Source organism: Bufo bufo, chromosome 1, assembly GCF_905171765.1.
Source record: "Bufo bufo chromosome 1, aBufBuf1.1, whole genome shotgun sequence".
Taxonomy (NCBI): domain Eukaryota; kingdom Metazoa; phylum Chordata; class Amphibia; order Anura; family Bufonidae; genus Bufo; species Bufo bufo.
The window spans coordinates 533842623-533863616 of NC_053389.1; the positions used below are offsets into that span (position 1 = coordinate 533842623).

Genomic DNA, 20994 nt, shown 5'->3' on the forward strand with positions numbered 1-20994 from the left:
GCGCAACAAGGCACACAGGTCTCGCATGGAGGCTCAGTCATTGGTGGTGAAGTGGTGCTGTTCCGCAGTGCGACTGTCACGGATGGTGTACAGGAAACAAGACAATACCATATAAACAATGTCTCTCTGGATCCACAACTAAGGAACAAAGGGAGACCCCTGCAATAGAGCTGCCGCTCTCCCTCACTGCTCAGCCTATGCGAACACCCCAAAGGTGGATGGCCACATATCCACGTTCCTCGGCTATCTATTACCTGAAGACCCTACAATAGTGAAGGGACACGACCACCGGCTCCCTACACTGACACGGAGGGAGTCAGGGTCACCTGGATCCAGAAAAGACAAAATCATAAATACATAAACAGCACTTATCTGCAGACGACTGACGACTGGGAACTGGGAACAGCATGCACACACACTCCAGGAAGTTGTATCAGCCGCACACTACTGCATTATGGGGAGGAACTTAAAGGGTAGCGATCAGTCCAACTGCATGACAGCTGAGATAGACTCACGAAATGAGAAACTAAACCAAAACAAAGAAATTCAAGGAGGAGGATCTGAGAAGCTCCTGTGAGCGCTTCTCAGCTGTCTGGCTGTGACAGTACCCCTCCCTCTAGGAGTGGACTCCGGACACTCAGAGCCCACCTTCTCAGGATGGGACCTATGGAAAGCCCTGATGAGACGAGAGGCCTTAATGTCCGTCACTGGGACCCACATCCTCTCCTCAGGACCATAACCCTCCCAATGAACGAGGTACTGGAGGGAACCGCGGACAAGACGAGAATCCACAATCCTAGAGACCTGAAATTCAAGATTTCCATCAACCATAATCGGAGGAGGAGGCAAAGGCGAGGGTACAATAGGTTGAACATAAGGTTTCAATAAGGACTTATGAAAAACATTATGGATCTTCCAAGTCTGAGGAAGATCAAGACGGTAGGCAACAGGATTGATGACAGACAGGATCTTGTAAGGCCCAATAAACCTAGGACCCAACTTCCAGGAGGGAACCTTCAATTTGATATTCTTGGTAGACAACCACACCAGATCACCAACATTCAGGTCCGGACCAGGCACACGTCTCTTATCCGCCACACGCTTATATCTCTCACTCATGCTCTTTAGATTATCCTGAATCTTTTGCCAAATAGATGACAAAGACGAGGAGAATCTGTCCTCATCAGGCAAACCAGAAGAGCCCTCTCCCGAGAAAGTCCCAAACTGCGGATGGAACCCATATGCACCAAAAAATGGTGACTTAGAGGACTCCTGACGACGGTTATTTAAAGCAAACTCAGCAAGGGACAAAAAAGAACACCAATCCTCCTGATTCTCCGCCACAAAACAGCGCAGATATGTCTCCAGATTCTGATTGAAGCGCTCTGTCTGGCCATTCGACTGCGGATGGAAAGCAGAAGAGAATGACAACCGAACCCCCAAGCGAGAACAGAAAGCCTTCCAGAATCTGGAAACAAACTGCGTGCCCCTATCAGAGACTATGCCTGAAGGAATCCCATGCAATTTGACAATGTGGTCAATAAATGCCTGCGCCAGCGTCTTAGCATTGGGCAAACCAGGGAAAGGGATAAAATGCACCATTTTGCTAAAACGGTCCACCACCACCAGAATCACAGACTTCCCCGAGGAACGAGGCAAGTCCGTTATGAAGTCCATGGACAGATGTGTCCAAGGACGGGAAGGAATGGGCAAAGGAAGGAGAGGACCTGATGGCCGTGAATGAGGGACCTTGGCACGAGCGCAAGTCTCGCAAGCTGCCACAAAACCCTCAACCGACTTACGAAGCGCAGGCCACCAGAATCTCCGAGCGATGAGATCCAGTGTGGCTCTTGCCCCCGGGTGCCCAGCAAGGACCGTGTCATGGTGTTCTTTAAAAATCTTGTGTCTCAAAGCGAGAGGCACAAACAACCTCCCAGGAGGACAAAGATCAGGAGCTTCTGACTGGGCTGCCTGCACCTCTGCCTCCAATTCAGGAAAAAGAGCAGAGACCACCACACCTTCAGCCAAAATGGGACCCGGGTCTTCAAAATTCCCACCTCCCGGAAAACAACGTGACAGGGCATCTGCCTTCACATTCTTAACCCCAGGGCGGAACGTAACAACAAAATTAAACCTTGAAAAGAACAAAGACCATCTGGCCTATCTCAGGTTCAGACGCTTGGCTGACTCCAAATAGGCCAGATTTTTATGGTCAGTAAACACGGTAATAGGGTGTCTGGCTCCCTCTAGCCAATGGCGCCATTCCTCAAAAGCCAACTTGATGGCCAACAATTCCCTATCTCCCACATCATAATTTCTCTCTGCGAAAGTTACTCCAACCATTTATTTGCCTCGCTTGCCAATCAATGGTGGGGTTATGTTTAGTGAGCCAGGGTAGCCCCAACACTAGAGGAGTAGGCAAACCGCTAAGGACGAAACATGACACATCCTCAACATGAGCATCACTCACAATTAAACGGATATTGTGAACTATGCCCTTTAATGATTTCTGAGAAAGTGGAGCTGAATCAATATCAAAAACAGGAATATCCTTTCCCAACGTGCATACCTGGAAACCATGAGTTATTGCAAATTGATTATCAATGAGGTTGACAGCTGCTCCACTATCCACAAAAATCTCACAAAAAATGCTCTTGCTCTCTAGCGCCACCCTAGCAGGCAGGACAAAACGGGAAATACAAGCAAACGGAAAACCTTCAATTTCCGCCTTAACCCTGCCAATAGTAACAGACGGAACATTTTTAAAAGATTTTTTTCTTTTTGTCTCTTTATTACTCCCAGAAAACTGCCTGAATCTCCTAGAGGGACAAACATTTGCCAAATGATTTATACCTCCACAACAAAAACAAACCCTCCCATGCGGGCTGAATCTTCTATTGTCAGAGGCAATCAACCCCAGCTGCATGGGCTCCTGCTCAGAAGGGGCTGACAGCGACTGAGACTCCTGCGCACAGAATGAGACCGCTGCACTGTTCCGAGACTGAGTAGGACAGGAAGGAGAGATCTCTCGTCTCTCTCTAAGACGCCTGTCAATACGAACGGCCTGAGACATAGCAGAGTCCAAGGAGATAGGCCTTTCATGAAAGGAAAATGCATCTTTCAATCCCTCTGAAAGACCATGGCAAAATTGACTTCGGAGTGCAGCATCATTCCAACCAGTATCAGCTGCCCATCTCCGAAATTCTGAGCAGTATATCTCTGCGGATTGTTTACCCTGGCATAACAGACATAGTCTAGACTCAGCCAGAGCAATACGATCCGGATCATCATATATCTGACCCAGGGCTAAAAAGAATTCATCCACTGAGCGGAGGGGCCGTGCCCCCTCCGGTAGCGAAAAGGCCCAAGACTGAGCGTTACCCCTGAGCAGCGATACAATGATCCCCACCCTCCGTTCTTCATCACCAGAAGAATGGGGAAGAAGGCGAAAATGGAGTTTGCAAGCCTCTTTAAAACGCACAAAATTCTCACTACCTCCAGAGAACGTATCCGGGAGCGAGATCTTGGGCTCAGCACAAACTCCATGAACGCAAGCTGAACCGGTCACTTGAAACTGAGAAAAAATCCTACGGAGATCAGCTACCTCCAATGAAAGACCCTGGAGGCGTTCAGCCAAAAGTGAAACCGGATCCATGCTTGAGACGGTTTTGGCGGCTGATAATGTCACGGATGGTGTACAGGAAACAAGACAATACCATATAAACAATGTCTCTCTGGATCCACAACTAAGGAACAAAGGGAGACCCCTGCAATAGACCTGCCGCTCTCCCTCACTGCTCAGCCTATGCGAACACCCCAAAGGTGGATGGCCGCATATCCACGTTCCTCGGCTATCTATTACCTGAAGACCCTACAGTAGTGAAGGGACACGACCACCGGCTCCCTTCACTGACACGGAGGGAGTCAGGGTCACCTGGATCCAGAAAAGACAAAATCATAAATACATAAACAGCACTTATCTTGCAGACGACTGACGACTGAGGACTGGGAACTGGGAACTGGGAACAGCATGCACACACACTCCAGGAAGTTGTATCAGCCGCACACTACTGCATTATGGGGAGGAACTTAAAGGGTAGCGATCAGTCCAACTGCATGACAGCTGAGATAGACTAACGAGATGAGAAACTAAACCAAAACAAAGAAATTCAAAGAGGAGGATCTGAGAAGCTCCTGTGAGCGCTTCTCAGCTGTCTGGCTGTGACAGCGACTGACCCGTGCGTGCTGCCGCTGAAACTCCACTATGGCCTGCTGCTGCTCGCACAGTCTGTCCAGCATGTGCAAGGTGGAGTTCCACCTGGTGGGCACGTCGCATATGAGGCGGTGAGCGGGAAGGCCGAAATTACGCTGTATCGCAGACAGGCGAGCAGCGGCAGGATGTGAACGCCGGAAGCGTGCACAGACGGACCGCACTTTATGCAGCAGCTCTGACATGTCGGGGTAGTTGTGAATGAACTTCTGCACCACCAAATTCAGCACATGCGCCAGGCAAGGGATGTGCGTCAAACCGGCTAGTCCCAGAGCTGCGACGAGATTTCGCCCATTATCGCACACCACCAGGCCGGGCTTGAGGCTCACCGGCAGCAACCACTCGTCGGTCTGTTGTTCAATACCCCGCCACAACTCCTGCGCGGTGTGGGGCCTGTCCCCCAAACATATGAGTTTCAGAATGGCCTGCTGACGTTTACCCCGGGCTGTGCTGAAGTTGGTGGTGAAGGTGTGTGGCTGACTGGATGAGCAGGTGGAATAAGAGGAGGAGGAAGCCGAGTAGGAGGAGGAGGCTACAGGAGGCAAAGAATGTTGCCCTGTGATCGTTGGCGGCGGAAGGACGTGCGCCAAACAGCTCACCGCCTGGGGCCCAGCCGCCACTACATTTACCCTGTGTGCAGTTAGGGAGATATAGCGTCCCTGGCCGTGCTTACTGGTCCACGTATCTGTGGTTAGGTGGGCCTTGCCACAGATGGCGTTCCGCAGTGCGCACTTGATTTTATCGGATACTTGGTTGTGCAGGGAAGGCACGGCTCTCTTGGAGAAGTAGTGGCGGCTGGGAACAACATACTGTGGGACAGCAAGCGACATGAGCTGTTTGAAGCTGTCTGTGTCCACCAGCCTGAATGACAGCGTTTCATAGGCCAGTAGTTTAGAAATGCTGGCATTCAGGGCCAGGGATCGAGGGTGGCTAGGTGGGAATTTACGCTTTCTCTCAAATGTTTGTGAGATGGAGAGCTGAACGCTGTGCCAACGTTCCTCCAGAGGCGGAGGAAGAGGCCGATGCAGCAGCAGAAGAGGTAGCAGGGGGAGCCTGAGTGAGTTCCTTGTTTTTAAGGTGTTTACTCCACTGCAGTTCATGCTTTGCATGCAGGTGCCTGGTCATGCAGGTTGTGCTAAGGTTCAGAACGTTAATGCCTCGCTTCAGGCTCTGATGGCATAGCGTGCAAACCACTCGGGTCTTGTCGTCAGCACATTGTTTGAAGAACTGCCACACCAGGGAACTCCTTGAAGCTGCCTTTGGGGTGCTCGGTCCCAGATGGCGGTGGCCAGTAGCAGGCGGACTCTCTTGGCGGCGGGTGTTCTGCTTTTGCCCACTGCTCCCTCTTTTGCTACGCTGTTGGCTCGGTCTCACCACTGCCTCTTCCTCCGAACTCTGAAAGTCAGTGGCATGACCTTCATTCCATTTGGGGTCTAGGACCTCATCGTCCCCTGCATCGTCTTCCACCCAGTCTTCCTCCCTGACCTCCTGTTCAGTCTGCACACTGCAGAAAGACGCAGCAGTTGGCACCTGTGTTTCATCATCAGAGACGTGCTGAGGTGGTATTTCCATGTCCTCATCATCAGGAAACATACAGTAAGTGGTTGTGCGTCAGTGCATTCTATGTCTTCCACCGCTGCGGAAGGGCTAGGTGGATGCCCTTGGGAAACCCTGCCAGCAGAGTCTTCAAACAGCATAAGAGACTGCTGCATAAGTTGAGGCTCAGACAGTTTCCCTGATATGTATGGGGGTGATGTGACAGACTGATGGGCTTGGTTTTCAGGTGCCATCTGTGCGCTTTCTGCAGAAGACTGGGTGGGAGATAATGTGCTGGATCCACTGTCGGCCACCCAATTGACTAATGCCTGTACCTGCTCAGGCCTTACCATCCTTAGAACGGCATTGGGCCCCACCAAATATTGCTGTAAATTCTGGCATCTACTGGGACCTGAGGTAGTTGGTATACTAGGACGTGTGGCTGTGGCAGAATGGCCACATCCTCTCCCAGCACCAGAGGGTCCACTAACACCACCACGACCATGTCTGCGTCCCTTACTAGATGTTTTCCTCATTGTTACCGTTCTCCACAATAAGAAAATAATTATTTGGCCCAATGTATTGAATTCAAATTCAGGCCTTTTTTTACAGGCACCTAACACTATCTGGCTATCTACTTAGGTACCGTATTACACTAATACAGGCACAGCAGTAACCACATATTTAGCTGAATATAAATTGTAGGCCTAGTATTTAGGCGCTGGATGACAGGTATACGTTTATGGACAGAATTAGAATTGGAGATGCACGGTAGCGTTTGAAGTTACTGAGAATGACCCTATCCGCACCTTCAATCTAATATACCTTTTTATGGATAGATTTAAACTTGGCCTGATACAGCAGAAACCACTGATTTAGGGAATTGCTAAGTTGGGAATTGTATTTCAACCCAGAACAAAAACTGTGCTTTGGCGGACACTAAATAACTTTACCAGCCACAGCAGTAAACACAGATTTAGCTGAATATAAATTGTAGGCCTATTATTTAAGCGCTGGATGACAGGTATACGTTTACAGACAGAATTAGACTTGGAGATGCACTGTAGCGTTTGAAGTTATTGAGAATGACCCTATCCGCACCTTTAATCTAATATACCCTTTTATGGATAGATTTAAACTTGGCCTGATACAGCAGAAACCACTGATTTAGGGAATTACTAATTTTGGAATTGTATTTCAACCCAGAAAAAAATATATCCTTTGCCAGACAGCAGACAGTATTACAATTGGCTAGCCACAGCTGAAACACCAGATTTAGGGTACTGCTATTTTGGCAATTGTATTTCACCCCTCAATAAAATAGCAAGCACAGCCAAGCCCCTGATGTAGGATATAGCACCACAAGACACAAAATGGCCGCCGATCACCCCAGAAAAAAGTGACTGAAAAACGCTCTGGGCAGCCTAAAAACAGTGAGCAATTAAATAGCAGAGGTTGAATGATACACAGCTGTAGATCGATCACTTCAGTAAGTGTTTTTGATGAGTAAATCCCTGCCTAATCTGGCCCTAACAGCAGCAGCTGCATCCTATCCCTACACTGATCAGAGCAGAGTGACGTGCGACGCTACGTGACTCCAGCTTAAATAGAGGCTGGGTCACATGCTGCACTGGCCAATCTCAGCCATGCCAATAGTAGGCATGGCTGTGATGGCCTCTTGGGGCAAGTAGTATGACGCTTGTTGATTGGCTGCTTTGCAGCCTTTCAAAAAGCGCCAAGAAAGCGCCGAACACCGAACCCGGACTTTTACGAAAATATTCGGGTTCGGGTCTGTGTCACGAACACCCCAATACAGTTCGGGTTCGCTCATCCCTAGTCCTTGTGTAAAACGAGCAGTAAATGATGATTAATCTGTAATTAAAGGGGTTATCCCATGAATAATGTAAAAAATGAAAATCAGACATCATATAGTGCATGCCAACCTCTTTATAACAAAGCTAGAACCAGCTCTGTACCTCACATGGATCCAGAGATCCCCCATTCATTGTTTTGCTATATTTATGTCAAGCTAGCAGCTCAGAGATTGTGTCTTTTACATTGCAGCTCAGGGGCTGTGTCCTTTCTTCTGCAGCTCTCTCCCAGTTTCAGCTCAGGAGGTGTGTCCTTTCTCCGAGGGTGTGTCCTTTCTGCAGCAGCTCTCTCCCTGTCACAGCTCAGGGGTGTGTGTGGCATTTTTCAGAGGGTGTGTCCTTTCTGCTGCTGGTCTCCCCCTCTCATGGCTGAGGGGTGTTTTTTTTCCTGCTGTAGGTCTGCTGGAACTGAGCTTGTGCGACCACCTCAGCAATGTCACAGAGGTGGACACAGAAATAAGTAAAAGGAGAAAAAGCAGGTGGTGGTATACAGATTTCATAGAATAACTAAATATCTATACAAAATTTTTAATTAAAACCAGTAGCAAAACTATTCAGATCCAGGTGCTGGTTTGAAAAATGTACAATCTTTTTGGTGCGCCAGACGCTTTAAAGAACCTAATGTGTGAAGTAAACATTCCCTACCTATTATACAACTACCAGAATAAGGGCTCTTTTACATGGGGAGATGGTAGGGCCAGTTATCAGGAATGAATGTTTTTGTGGACGCTCATTCCCAATCAATGGCCTGTGTAAATGTGTAAAATTTCTTGGCAGCTTGGCACAAAACCATGCATGAATGTGAACTGTCGTTACCATTTTTTTATTTATTTTTTAATCAGACAAGCTATATAATGTATTTGTATGAAACCGCATGTTTACTTCCTTGTACAGTCAACTATTTGTCATGACGGTGCTTGTATTAAGAGAGTTCCCTAGTATAAAACTTTTGTTACCTATGACAGCTGCTTCTTTCTTGAGCATTGTTTCAGCTGACTACTGAGGATCTGACTTTGAAGGACTGAAATACAGTAGGACTATTTCATTAGGTGGCACTTGTACAACTAAACAAGTAAATATTACTTACATTCAGATTACCGTGGCAGCAGTGTTGACGCACGTGAATACTAAGCTGAAAGGCCTTTGACACTCTTAGGGAAATAATTGGCTGGGAAAACGTATTTGTAATTGGCATTTATATCTCAATAGATAGATCGTACTATAAGCATTCCAAGCATCAGTCATATATAATGATCACCTTCAGATGTAACCTCACTAGACTGGGGATCCCGAGCCCAGCAGTCATGCAGTGAGGACGAGTTTGGGAGGAGGCAATCGAGCATGCACCCTCCTCCTGTTCCCTTCAATGTGAGGTACTCAGTGCCTGACTGCCACTCCATTCAACTCTTCCTCACTGCGGCTGTGCAGTGAGAAGGGCTGAGGGTCTTGGGATCCACATTCTGGTGGTGTCTCAAGTGATCAGACATTAAAAGGGTGGTCCCACCATCACAGCTTATCAGCTATGCAAAGGTGACAAGTATCTGATTAGTGGGGGTCCAACTGCTGGGAACCCCATAATCAAGGGAATGGGGTCACTGAGTCCATCATGTAAATGCAGTAATGGTCATACACACTGCTGCTCCATTCATTCTAGGACTGCTGGAAATAGCAGAATACGGTGCTTGGCTGGCTTCAGCAGTCCCATAGAGCCAAATTGATATGCAGTACTTATGTGTGACCATGACTTCATTCTCTTGAGGGACTCAGAGACCCTCATTCTTATGGATCACTGTTGTGGTTTTATGATCCCAGAAGTTGCTCACCCCCCAATCCTATAAATATACTATGGATAGGTAGGATGGGACAACCCCTTAAAATAGCTGTTAAATGTCTATTCTAGTATCATGACCACTCACTTTGCTAGTTAGTGAATCAGACCATAAAAAATATACCTTCCAATGTAATCCAACCACATACTGTATGATTTTAGTTTTTTGTTTAAACCTGTGAATTAGGAATAATATGCATATACTTGAATTAGATTAGGTCAAATTTAACTCTATTAAAGAGACAAAAGAGTAAAATGTAATTACCTCCCCCCCCCCCACACTCTGTAGCAGTTTAGGCTTTTAGTCTTTAGTTTCCACTGTGACGACAGTGTTATGTTAACTGCTATCCTTACTCATTGCATCATTTGAAGGGTGTGACACCATAAGTATAAAATCAGGTCTGTTCGTCTCCTATGTAGACAGAACTATCACTGACAGTGAGAGTAGACATGTCATTTAACAATAGGAAATGTTGTTTTCTGCGCTGGAAAAGTTCAGGATCTCATTTTTTTATGATAGTCTTCTTTGGAATTGCTAACTGTCATTCAATAAGGACGATTCAAGACTGTGGAATACAATGCTCCCAGGTAAGCAGCTTCACATGCGTGTTCATGCTTACTGTGCTCCAGTGCAGCAGAAATAAATGATTATAATCTGCCTTTGGCATTTATACTGTCTAGACGGTAATATTTTACATAATGTACGTTTTATATTTTATTTTATAATGATTACATATTTGTGAATAATATGTAATTTGTATATAAATGGATTACTGTATGTTCATACTACTATCTACTGTATTGATTGATCAATAGTTATGAGAAAGAAAGATAGAAGTTAGATAGAGATAGATGGATCAAAGATAGATACATATTAGATAGATGATTAGATAGAGAGAGAGAGATAGATAGATGATAAATAGATAGTTAGAGATGGATGGATCAAAGATAGATACATTTTAGATAGATAGATACATAGATAGATATAAGAGATAGATAGATAGATAGATAGATAGATAGATAGATAGATAAGTAGATAGTTAGAGATAGATGGATGGATAGATCAAAGATAGATACATATTAGATAGATGATTAAATAGATAGAGATAGATAGATAGATAAGTAGATAGTTAGGGATGGATGGATCAAAGATATATTAGATAGATAGATATAAGAGATAGACAGATAGATAGATAGATAGATAGATAGATAGATATGATAGATAGATAGATAGATAGATAGATAGATAGATATGATAGATAGATAGATAGATATGATAGATAGATAGATAGATAGATAGATAGATGTTAGATTTTCTGCCAGAAAAAAAATAGCTCTCTGATAAACAGTAACTGAAGGTTTCCATGTGCATTGCGTTTTTTTCCCTCTCACTCACATAAACAGAAATAACTATTCTGATTGCATAAACTGACCAGAATAGGACATCCTGTGAGATTCTTGGATCGGGCACCCCAATTTTTTTTAAAAATGGTCGTGTGAATAGCCCAATTGGCTTATATGCGTCTGTTTGCTTTCCTTTTAAAAAAAAAAAGGATAGCACAAAGAAGAAAAATACATTCATGTGAATGAGCTCTAATAGTTTTTACATCATTTGTCTGTTTCAAAACAATTAACAACAAGACTGCAGCCAAATAAGCTTTTATCCCAATATATCAGTTTTATGCCAAATAATCCATGGTTTCATAAATAGTTTTGACCAGCTGACATGTTAGTTTTCATATTCTTATAGCATGGTTATAGAATTGGGTGTGCAAACAGAGATGCACCTGCTTAAGCTAGAATCAGATGTAAACTTGCCAGCTAAGTTTCTCTATGAATAGTAGTATTTTTTCCACCAGCTGCCACTAGATGTCAGTGTTGGTGACTAAATTCATTGCTGCAGTATATGGCAAAGTATTTTCAATATACATCCTACCATTTACATCAGTGTCATAGAAACATAGAAACATAGAATGTGTCGGCAGATAAGAACCATTTGGCCCATCTAGACTGCCCAATATACTAAATACTATGGATAGCCCCTGGCCCTATCTTATATGAAGGATGGCCTTATGCCTATCCCATGCATGCTTAAACTCCTCCACTGTATTTGCAGCTACCACTTCTGCAGGAAGGCTATTCCATGCATCCACTACTCTCTCAGTAAAGTAATACTTCCTGATATTACTTTTAAACCTTTGCCCCTCTAATTTAAAACTATGTCCTCTTGTAGCAGTTTTTCTTCTTTTAAATATTCTTTCCTCTTTTACCTTGTTGATTCCCTTTATGTATTTAAAAGTTTCTATCATATCCCCTCTGTCTCGTCTTTCTTCCAAGCTATACATGTTAAGGTCCTTTAATCTTTCCTGGTAAGTTTTATCCTGCAATCCATGTACCAGTTTAGTAGCTCTTCTCTGAACTCTCTCTAAAGTATCAATATCCTTCTGGAGATATGGTCTCCAGTACTGAGCACAATACTCCAAATGAGGTCTCACTAGTGCTCTGTAGAGCGGCATGAGCACCTCCCTCTTTCTACTGGTAATTCCTCTTGCTATACACCCAAGCATTCTGCTAGCATTTCCTGCTGCTCTGTGACATTGTCTGCCTACCTTTAAGTCTTCTGAAATAATGATCCCTAAATCCCTTTCCTCAGATACTGAGGTTAGGACTGTATCACTGATTTTATATTCTGCTCTTGGGTTTTTACGTCCCAGGTGCATTATCTTGCACTTATCAACATTAAATTTTAGTTGCCATATTTTTGACCATTCCTCTAGTTTTCCTAAGTCCTTTTCCATTTGGTATATTCCTCCAGGAACGTCAACCCTGTTACAAATCTTTGTGTCATCAGCAAAAAGACACACCTTACCACTGAGGCCTTCTGCAATTTCGCTGATAAAGATATTAAACAATATGGGTCCCAGAACAGATCCCTGAGGTACCCCACTGGTAACAAGACCTTGGTCTGAATATACTCCATTGACTACAACCCTCTGTTGCCTGTACCTCAGCCACTGCCTAATCCATTCAACAATATGGGAGTTTAAGCCCAATGACTGCACTTTATTGATAAGCCTTCTATGTGGGACAGTATCAAAAGCCTTACTAAAGTCTAGATAAGCGATGTCTACTGCACCTCCTCCATCTATTATTTTAGTCACCCAATCAAAAAAATCAATAAGATTAGTTTGACATGATCTCCCTGAAGTAAATCCATGCTGTTTTTCATCTTTCAATCCATGGGATTTTAGATGGTCCACAATCCTCTCCTTAAGTATGGTTTCCATTAATTTCCCCACTATTGATGTCAGGCTTACTGGCCTATAGTTGCCTGATTCCTCCCTCCTACCTTTCTTGTGAATGGGCACAACATTTGCTAATTTCCAATCTTCTGGGACGACTCCTGTTGCCAGTGATTGGTTAAATAAATCTGTTAATGGTTTTGCTAGTTCACCGCTGAGCTCTTTTAATAGCTTTGGGTGTATCCCATCAGGCCCCTGTGACTTATTTGTATTAATTTTAGACAGTTGACTTAGAACCTCTTCCTCTGTAAAGACACATGCGTCAAAAGATTCATTAGTCTTCTTTCCCAACTGAGGTCCTTCTCCTTCATTTTCCTTTGTAAAAACTGAACAGAAGTATTCATTGAGGCAGTCAGCTAGTTCTTTATCTTCTTCCATATACCTTCCTTCTTTAGTTTTTAATTTGGTAATTCCTTGTTTTAGTTTCCTTTTTTCATTTATGTATCTGAAGAATGCCTTATCGCCTTTTTTCCCTGACTGAGCTAATTTCTCTTCTGCCTGTGCTTTAGAAGCTCTTATAACTTGTTTGGCCTCTCTCTGCCTAATCTTATAAATTTGTCTGTCATCCTCGTTTTGTTTTTTTTTTATAATTCCTAAATGCTATCTTTTTGTTTTTAATGATTTTGGCCATTTCTGCTGAGTACCACAGTGGTCTCTTCCTTTTTTTGCTTTTACTAACAAGCCTAATGCAATCTTCTGTTGCCTTCAATAGTGCCACTTTTAAGTAGTCCCATTTCTCCTGGACTCCAATTAAACTGTTCCAGTCTGATAGGGACTCGTATACCACTAATCTAATTTTAGAAAAGTCAGTTTTTCTAAAATCTAAAACTTTTGTTTTTGTGTGGTGTGACTCAGTCACTGTACTTATAGTAAACCACACTGACTGGTGATCACTAGATCCCAAGCTTTCCCCTACAGTAATATCAGATACCAAATTCCCATTTGTGAATACTAAATCTAAAATGTCCTCCTTCCGGGTTGGCTCCTCCACTACTTGCTGTAGAGATAATCCCAGTAGGGAATTTAGAATATCTGTACTCTTGGCAGAACTAGCTATTTTGGTTTTCCAGTTTACATCTGGAAGATTGAAGTCTCCCATAATGATAACTTCCCCCTTCAATGTCATTTTAGCTATTTCCTCAACTAGTAGATCATCTAATTCTTTGACTTGGGTAGGTGGTCTATATATAACACCTACACGAGTAACCTTATGATTATCAAGCTGCAAGGTAACCCAAACTGACTCTAAATTCTTCTCGCTAACTTGTATCAAATTAGATTTTATGCTATCTTTCACATACAGGGCCACCCCTCCCCCCTTCTTGCCTTCTCTGTCTTTCCTGTATAGAGAGAAACCTGGTATTGATATATCCCAGTCATTACTCCCCTTGAACCACGTCTCAGTAACAGCCACTACATCTATATTCTCAGATGCCATTATAGCCTCAAGCTCATTGATCTTATTCCCTAGACTGCGAGCATTTGTAGACAAGACTCTGAGCTTGTCATTTCTTAACCTTTGTGCTACTGGCCTCTTCTGGCATTGTTCCGGGGGGCAGTCGGACTGCTGGATTATCACTCTTTTGCCCCCCTTTCCTAGTTTAAATGCTTCTTAGCAACTACTTGGAACTGTTCACCGAGGACATTCGTTCCCTTGAGAGAAAGATGCAAACCATCTTTCTTGTACAGTTCTTTTCCATTCCAACAAGAGCTATCATGAGACACAAAGCCAAACCCTTGGTTCAGACACCATTCACCAAGCCATACATTGAATTCCTTAATGCGCATCTTCCTGTCATGCTGAAGGTCATGTACATCATTATAGAATACAGGAATATATAATGATAATAATTATAGTAATAACAATACTAACCCCTTACGTACCCGGACCATTTTTGTTTTTTCTTCCCCACATTCCAATTGCAATAACTTTTTTATTTTTCGTTTTACAGAGCTGTATGCAGGCTTGTTTTTTACAGAATTTTTTTTATTTTTTATTCGTACCATAAAACTTTTTGATCACTGTTATTAAATTTTTTGTTGACTAAAAAATGGCAAATTGCATGTTTTTTTTTTCCCATTACACCGTACACAGCCCAGGAAAAATATTTTTATATTTTAATAGTTCAGACATTTTCAGAAGCAGCAATACCTGTTATGTTAATTTTTTCATTGTTTATTCATTTTTGTATGTAAAATTGAGTAAGCGGCGCGATTTGAACTTTTAATATTTTTATTTTTTTAAACCTTTTTTTTTCTTCTTTTGATTCCTTGTCCCAAACACCATAATAGAAAAGTACTATGGTGAATGAGATTCTGCCTGGTGAGCCATGCCTTGTGCATAGCATTGCAGCCAGTTTTCAATGACAGGCCCGGGAACCTTCAACAGACCCCAGGCTGTCATGGTAACTGATCGGATCTTTGCAATTTCACTGCTGGGGATCCAATTACAAGGCAGAGGGAGCCACATCTCTCTGCCAAAAGCCTCTTGCACACGAACGTGTGCTGCCCGTGCTGCAGACCGCAAATTGCGGTCTGCAATGCACGGGCACCGACCGTGGGCCAGCCGCATGCGGATCGAGCCCCTATTCACTTGAAGGACAAGTTCTAACCTTTTGCGGAACAGAAGCACGGAACGGAACCATATAAAAGCACTCCGTAATGCTTCCGTTCCGTGGTTCTGTTCCGCTCCACACCGCAGAGATTTGCGGACCCATTCAAGCAATATGGCCACGGGGGACACACGATCGTGTGCAAGAGGTCAAACTCCACAGTTGTCGCAACCCCTATTAAATGACCGGCTTTGGCATCATTGCGACTGGATGCCTGCTGTATTATACAGGTGGCACCCGCCATGTATGGAGTGGGCTTTGCGCAGCAGCCTGCCCCATACATTCCACTTACTGAAGTGAGACAACCCCTTTAATCCTTAAATATGGCATTGAAGCAGAATCGTCATATAGAGACTCATTTGGCATTGCATGTTTTTCCTCATGTTTGGGGAATTCATTTCAACCGGCACTGGTTTCCTGGCACGCTTCTGCTATACTGGTGTAATACATCAGAGCCAGTCTGAACACAGAGCTGCAGTGTACAGCATGAGGGAGGGAGCAGCAGCCTGCAGTACTGAGAAGGCCACTGTTGTACTTCAGGCTACCTATTAGACAGTGCGGCAGTGCTCATCAAAGCTGTATCCTGATGGGGATGAGCTAAAAAGCTGTATTTTTGAGACCTCAACCGAAAATCCAGCTTCTCTCCTGAAGGTACGGCCTCCATTAAATTCAGGGGATGCAGGTACCAACATGCATGCTGAGCATGCATTTGGAACCTGCACTCCCTGAATTTTGTGGTGGCCGTTATGGCACATAACAGGTAGCATTTAGTTTTAGGTTCCCGTCTTACAGAGATCGCCTTGACGTGTGGCAGACGGGCCCAAATAATTTTGTACAAAATGTATTTGCCAAGAATTTCAAATTTACAAAATAAGCGTGGCATTAGCACCAAATATTTTCTATTACTATGGCAGTATTGTACTTTGGTTTGCAGAGTGCTGTTGCATTGTGTTTTTTTTTCTTTGTGTTTCTAGCCATGGTAGCAAGCACCTGCACATTGGGATGTGCTGACTGACCCCCTTTTTCTTTGCACTATCCTCAGAATAGGTCATCAATATCAGATCTGTTTGCGGTCCAGCTGTATTAGGAGACGGCGCGCACTGTGTGCACATACAGTCTCCTGTCTCTTTTCCTGTTTGCTGCTGCTGTCCCATAGACATACAGCAGAGAGGAGGAAGAGATAAGGGAGACTGCACATGTACACTGTGCTAGCCGTCGCTTCATACAGCTGATTGATGGAGGTGCGAGGAGTCGGACCCCTGCCGATCTGATATTGATGACCTATCCTGAGGATAGGGCATCAATATTAAAATCCTGGACAACCCCTTTAAGTACTGCTAATGTTACCTTTTGTTTAGATACAGTATGTGGCATAATGTACACTAATGTATTTCATATCTTTTTGTAAAAGCCTTTAAAGAATCTACTATTACAAGATACCATACCAGTCAGCAGCTTAGTGTTTATATTGGAGCAAGGGAATTTCCCGTATGCTGCCTGAAGGTAGTTCTGCAGATATACAGGTGACCGGACTAGTATTTAACCTATTTATAGACTGCTCTCTGGGAATTCCATTTGCACAGCTTCTTTATCTGTTCTTCGAAACTAAGTCTTGTATTAGACCAGCAGATGTCTTGCAGACGACTATTATAGATCAGACAAAAGTGTGCTTATTACATACAGCTATGTTCCCTTGTATTTTAGCTTGCTACAAAGTACCATGCCTCTATGTGATCTGTAAGCGAATAGACGACTCCGTATTATACTAATGGATCTGTGACGGAGGAATGATAATTTTGTTAGCAGGATGAAAGATCACGATTGGAGAGAAACAAGCGATTCCTTGTTCGTCGTTTAATTGCTCATACTTATTACATCTCGTGAGGCTCGTTCAATTTCGTTCACATTAACGTACGAAGTTCGCGCTGTCTAATATAGGGTTAACAGATTTACTTCTGCTAGAGACCAAATATATCTGGAACCAATGTCAGTGAATGGTCTCCATTAGGCCACTTTCACATAGCGCTTGATCAGTGATTTCCATCAGTGAGTGTGAGACCAAACCAGATGTGGAGTCTACTCAGAGATAAGGTACAATGGAAAGATTTGTATCTTTTCTGTGTTTTTGAACCACACCTGGTTTTGACTCACAATCACAATCGAAATAAGTAATTGAACACTGACTGTATGAAAGCCCATATCTCACACATGGTCACCTCTTCTCATATACAGGGAGTGCAGAATTATTAGGCAAGTTGTATTTTTGAGGATTAATTTTATTATTGAACAACAACCATGTTCTCAATGAACCCAAAAAACTCATTAATATCAAAGCTGAATATTTTTGGAAGTAGTTTTTAGTTTGTTTTTAGTTTTAGCTATTTTAGGGGGATATCTGTGTGTGCAGGTGACTATTACTGTGCATAATTATTAGGCAACTTAACAAAAAACAAATATATACCCATTTCAATTATTTATTTTTACCAGTGAAACCAATATAACATCTCAACATTCACAAATATACATTTCTGACATTCAAAAACAAAACAAAAACAAATCAGTGACCAATATAGCCACCTTTCTTTGCAAGGACACTCAAAAGCCTGCCATCCATGGATTCTGTCAGTGTTTTGATCTATTCACCATCAACATTGCGTGCAGCAGCAACCACAGCCTCCCAGACACTGTTCAGAGAGGTGTACTGTTTTCCCTCCTTGTAAATCTCACATTTGATGATGGACCACAGGTTCTCAATGGGGTTCAGATCAGGTGAACAAGGAGGCCATGTCATTAGATTTTCTTCTTTTATACCCTTTCTTGCCAGCCACGCTGTGGAGTACTTGGACGCGTGTGATGGAGCATTGTCCTGCATGAAAATCATGTTTTTCTTGAAGGATGCAGACTTCTTCCTGTACCACTGCTTGAAGAAGGTGTCTTCCAGAAACTGGCAGTAGGACTGGGAGTTGAGCTTGACTCCATCCTCAACCCGAAAAGGCCCCACAAGCTCATCTTTGATGATACCAGCCCAAACCAGTACTCCACCTCCACCTTGCTGGCATCTGAGTCGGATTGGAGCTCTCTTCCCTTTACCAATGCAGCCACGGGCCCATCCATCTGGCCCATCAAGACTCACTCTCATTTCATCAGTCCATAAAACCTTAGAAAAATCAGTCTTGAGATATTTCTTGGCCCAGTCTTGACGTTTCAGCTTGTGTGTCTTGTTCAGTGGTGGTCGTCTTTCAGCCTTTCTTACCTTGGCCATGTCTCTGAGTATTGCACACCTTGTGCTTTTGGGCACTCCAGTGATGTTGCAGCTCTGAAATATGGCCAAACTGGTGGCAAGTGGCATCTCGGCAGCTGCACGCTTGACTTTTCTCAGTTCATGGGCAGTTATTTTGCGCCTTGGTTTTTCCACACGCTTCTTGCGACCCTGTTGACTATTTTGAATGAAACGCTTGATTGTTCGATGATCACGCTTCAGAAGCTTTGCAATTTTAAGAGTGCTGCATCCCTCTGCAAGATATCTCACTATTTTTGACTTTTCTGAGCCTGTCAAGTCTTTCTTTTGACCCATTTTGCCAAAGGAAAGGAAGTTGCCTAATAATTATGCACACCTAATATAGGGTGTTGATGTCATTAGACCACACCCCTTCTCATTACAGAGATGCACATCACCTAATATGCTTAATTGGTAGTAGGCTTTCGAGCCTATACAGCTTGGAGTAAGACAACATGCATAAAGAGGATGATGTGGTCAAAATACTCATTTGCCTAATAATTCTGCACGCAGTGTAGGAATGCTATCTCTAGAGAAGGAGCCAGAGCCAGGAAGCGCTCTTCTTTCAAGTTTGACCAGTAAAAGTATTGGCACATATTAGGAGCACTTATTTTATAAATTTGTTGCAGGTGCTATTAGCTCCAAGTAAGTTCTGGCCCATCTTCTTTATTTTTTTTGTACCTCAATATAGCCATGAAAGCTTTATGAGGGTCATTTATGAATAGATATATGCCAATTTTTGGTGTATATCTGTCATAGATTCAGTCGCAAAGGGGATTTGCAGCCAAATCTGCAACTTCTTCCCCATCTACACCACATACACCAGTTCTAAAAAAGGGTGCATGGCGTGAGAGGGGAAGGGGGCAGGCTGACCATCTCATTTGTAATTTTCTACGCCTGGCTTAGATTTAGGCCAGTGGTGGATGCACCTAAGTTATGTAGAGGCTAGTGCAGGATTATTAAGACCAGTGTCTAAAATGCCGATCTTAATAAATGACCACATATGTGTCTAAATGTAGATTGGTTGATTCCTTATTTATAAAGAATGTTCTGATACTGTCAGACTAACAGCGTTACTAAGTTACTAACGATTATGTAGACAGGATTTGTTGCAGAAATTTCTGCGCCATCCCATTCATTTCAAAGTGTTTTCAGAAATCCATAAATATGCTACAGGAGCACCAAAGCCTCTTCAAACGGTTGATCAGCAGATGTGCCAGGCGTTGGACCCCACTAATCATATACTGATGACCTATCAATATTAATCAGACAACCTCTTTAACAGTGGTTTTCTCAAAGTAGTAGTAGTATAATATACAGTATCTCGCAAAAGTGGGTACACCCCTCACATTTTTGTAAATATTTTACTATATCGTTTCATGGGACGACACTGAAGATCTGACACTTTGATACAATGTAAAGTAGTCAGTGTACAGCTTGTATAACAGTTTAGCCTCAAAATAACTCAACATACAGCCATTAATGTCTAAGCCACTGGCAACAAAAAGTGAGTACATCCCAATTAGCCATTTTACGCCAAATGTGCCCAATTAGCCATTTTCCCTCCCCGATGTCATGTGACTCATTAGTGTTACAAGGTCTCAGGTGTGAATGGGGAGCAGGTGTGTTAAATTTCGTGTTATCACTGTCATACTCTCTCATATTGGTCACTGGAAGTTCAACATGGCAAAGAACTCTCGGAGGATCTGAAAAAAGTATTGTTGCTCTACATAAAGATGGCCTAGGCTATAAGAAGATTGTCAACACCCTGAAACTGAACTGCAGCATGACCATACAGACCATACAGCGGCTTAAGAAGACTCCACTCAGAACAGACCTCGCCATGATCGACCCAAGAAGTTGAATGCATGTGCTCAGTGTCATATCTAGAGGTTGTCTTTTCAAAATAGACGTATGAGTGCTGCCGATTTACTGCAGAGGTTAAAGGGGTGGAGGTCAGCCTGTCAGTGCTCAGACCATACGCTGCACCCTGCATCAAATTGGTCTGCATACCTGTCATCCCAGAAGGAAGCCTATTCTAAAGATGATGCACAAGAAAGCCCGCAAACAGTTTACGAAAAGACAAGCAGACTTAGGACATGAATTACTGGAACTAAGTCCTGTGGTCTGTCTAGACTAAGATAAACTTATTTGGTTCAGATAGTGTCAAGCGTGTGTGGCGGCAACCAGGTGAGGAGTACAAAGACAAGTTGCCTTACATACCGTCAAGCACAGTGGTCAGAATGTCATGGTTTGGGGCTGCATGAGTGCTGCTGGCTGTGGGGAGATACAGTTCAT

At 43.5% G+C, this 20994-nt stretch overlaps 1 protein-coding gene across 3 annotated transcripts in view; it reads left to right on the forward strand.

The window, feature by feature from the left end:
* Positions 1 to 20994, forward strand: part of IL17REL (interleukin 17 receptor E like) — a 199767-nt gene that overhangs the window by 120597 nt on the left and 58176 nt on the right. For 2 of the 3 annotated variants that reach the window (XM_040412116.1, XM_040412106.1), the window contains exon 1: positions 9944 to 10093. The exons of the other annotated variant lie outside the window; for it this stretch is intronic. In XM_040412116.1, coding sequence (XP_040268050.1) covers positions 9956 to 10093 — 138 coding nt within the window. In that variant the 5' untranslated portion in view covers positions 9944 to 9955. Of the gene's footprint in view, positions 1 to 9943; positions 10094 to 20994 lie in introns of those variants that run through there. 3 annotated transcript variants of the gene reach the window in all.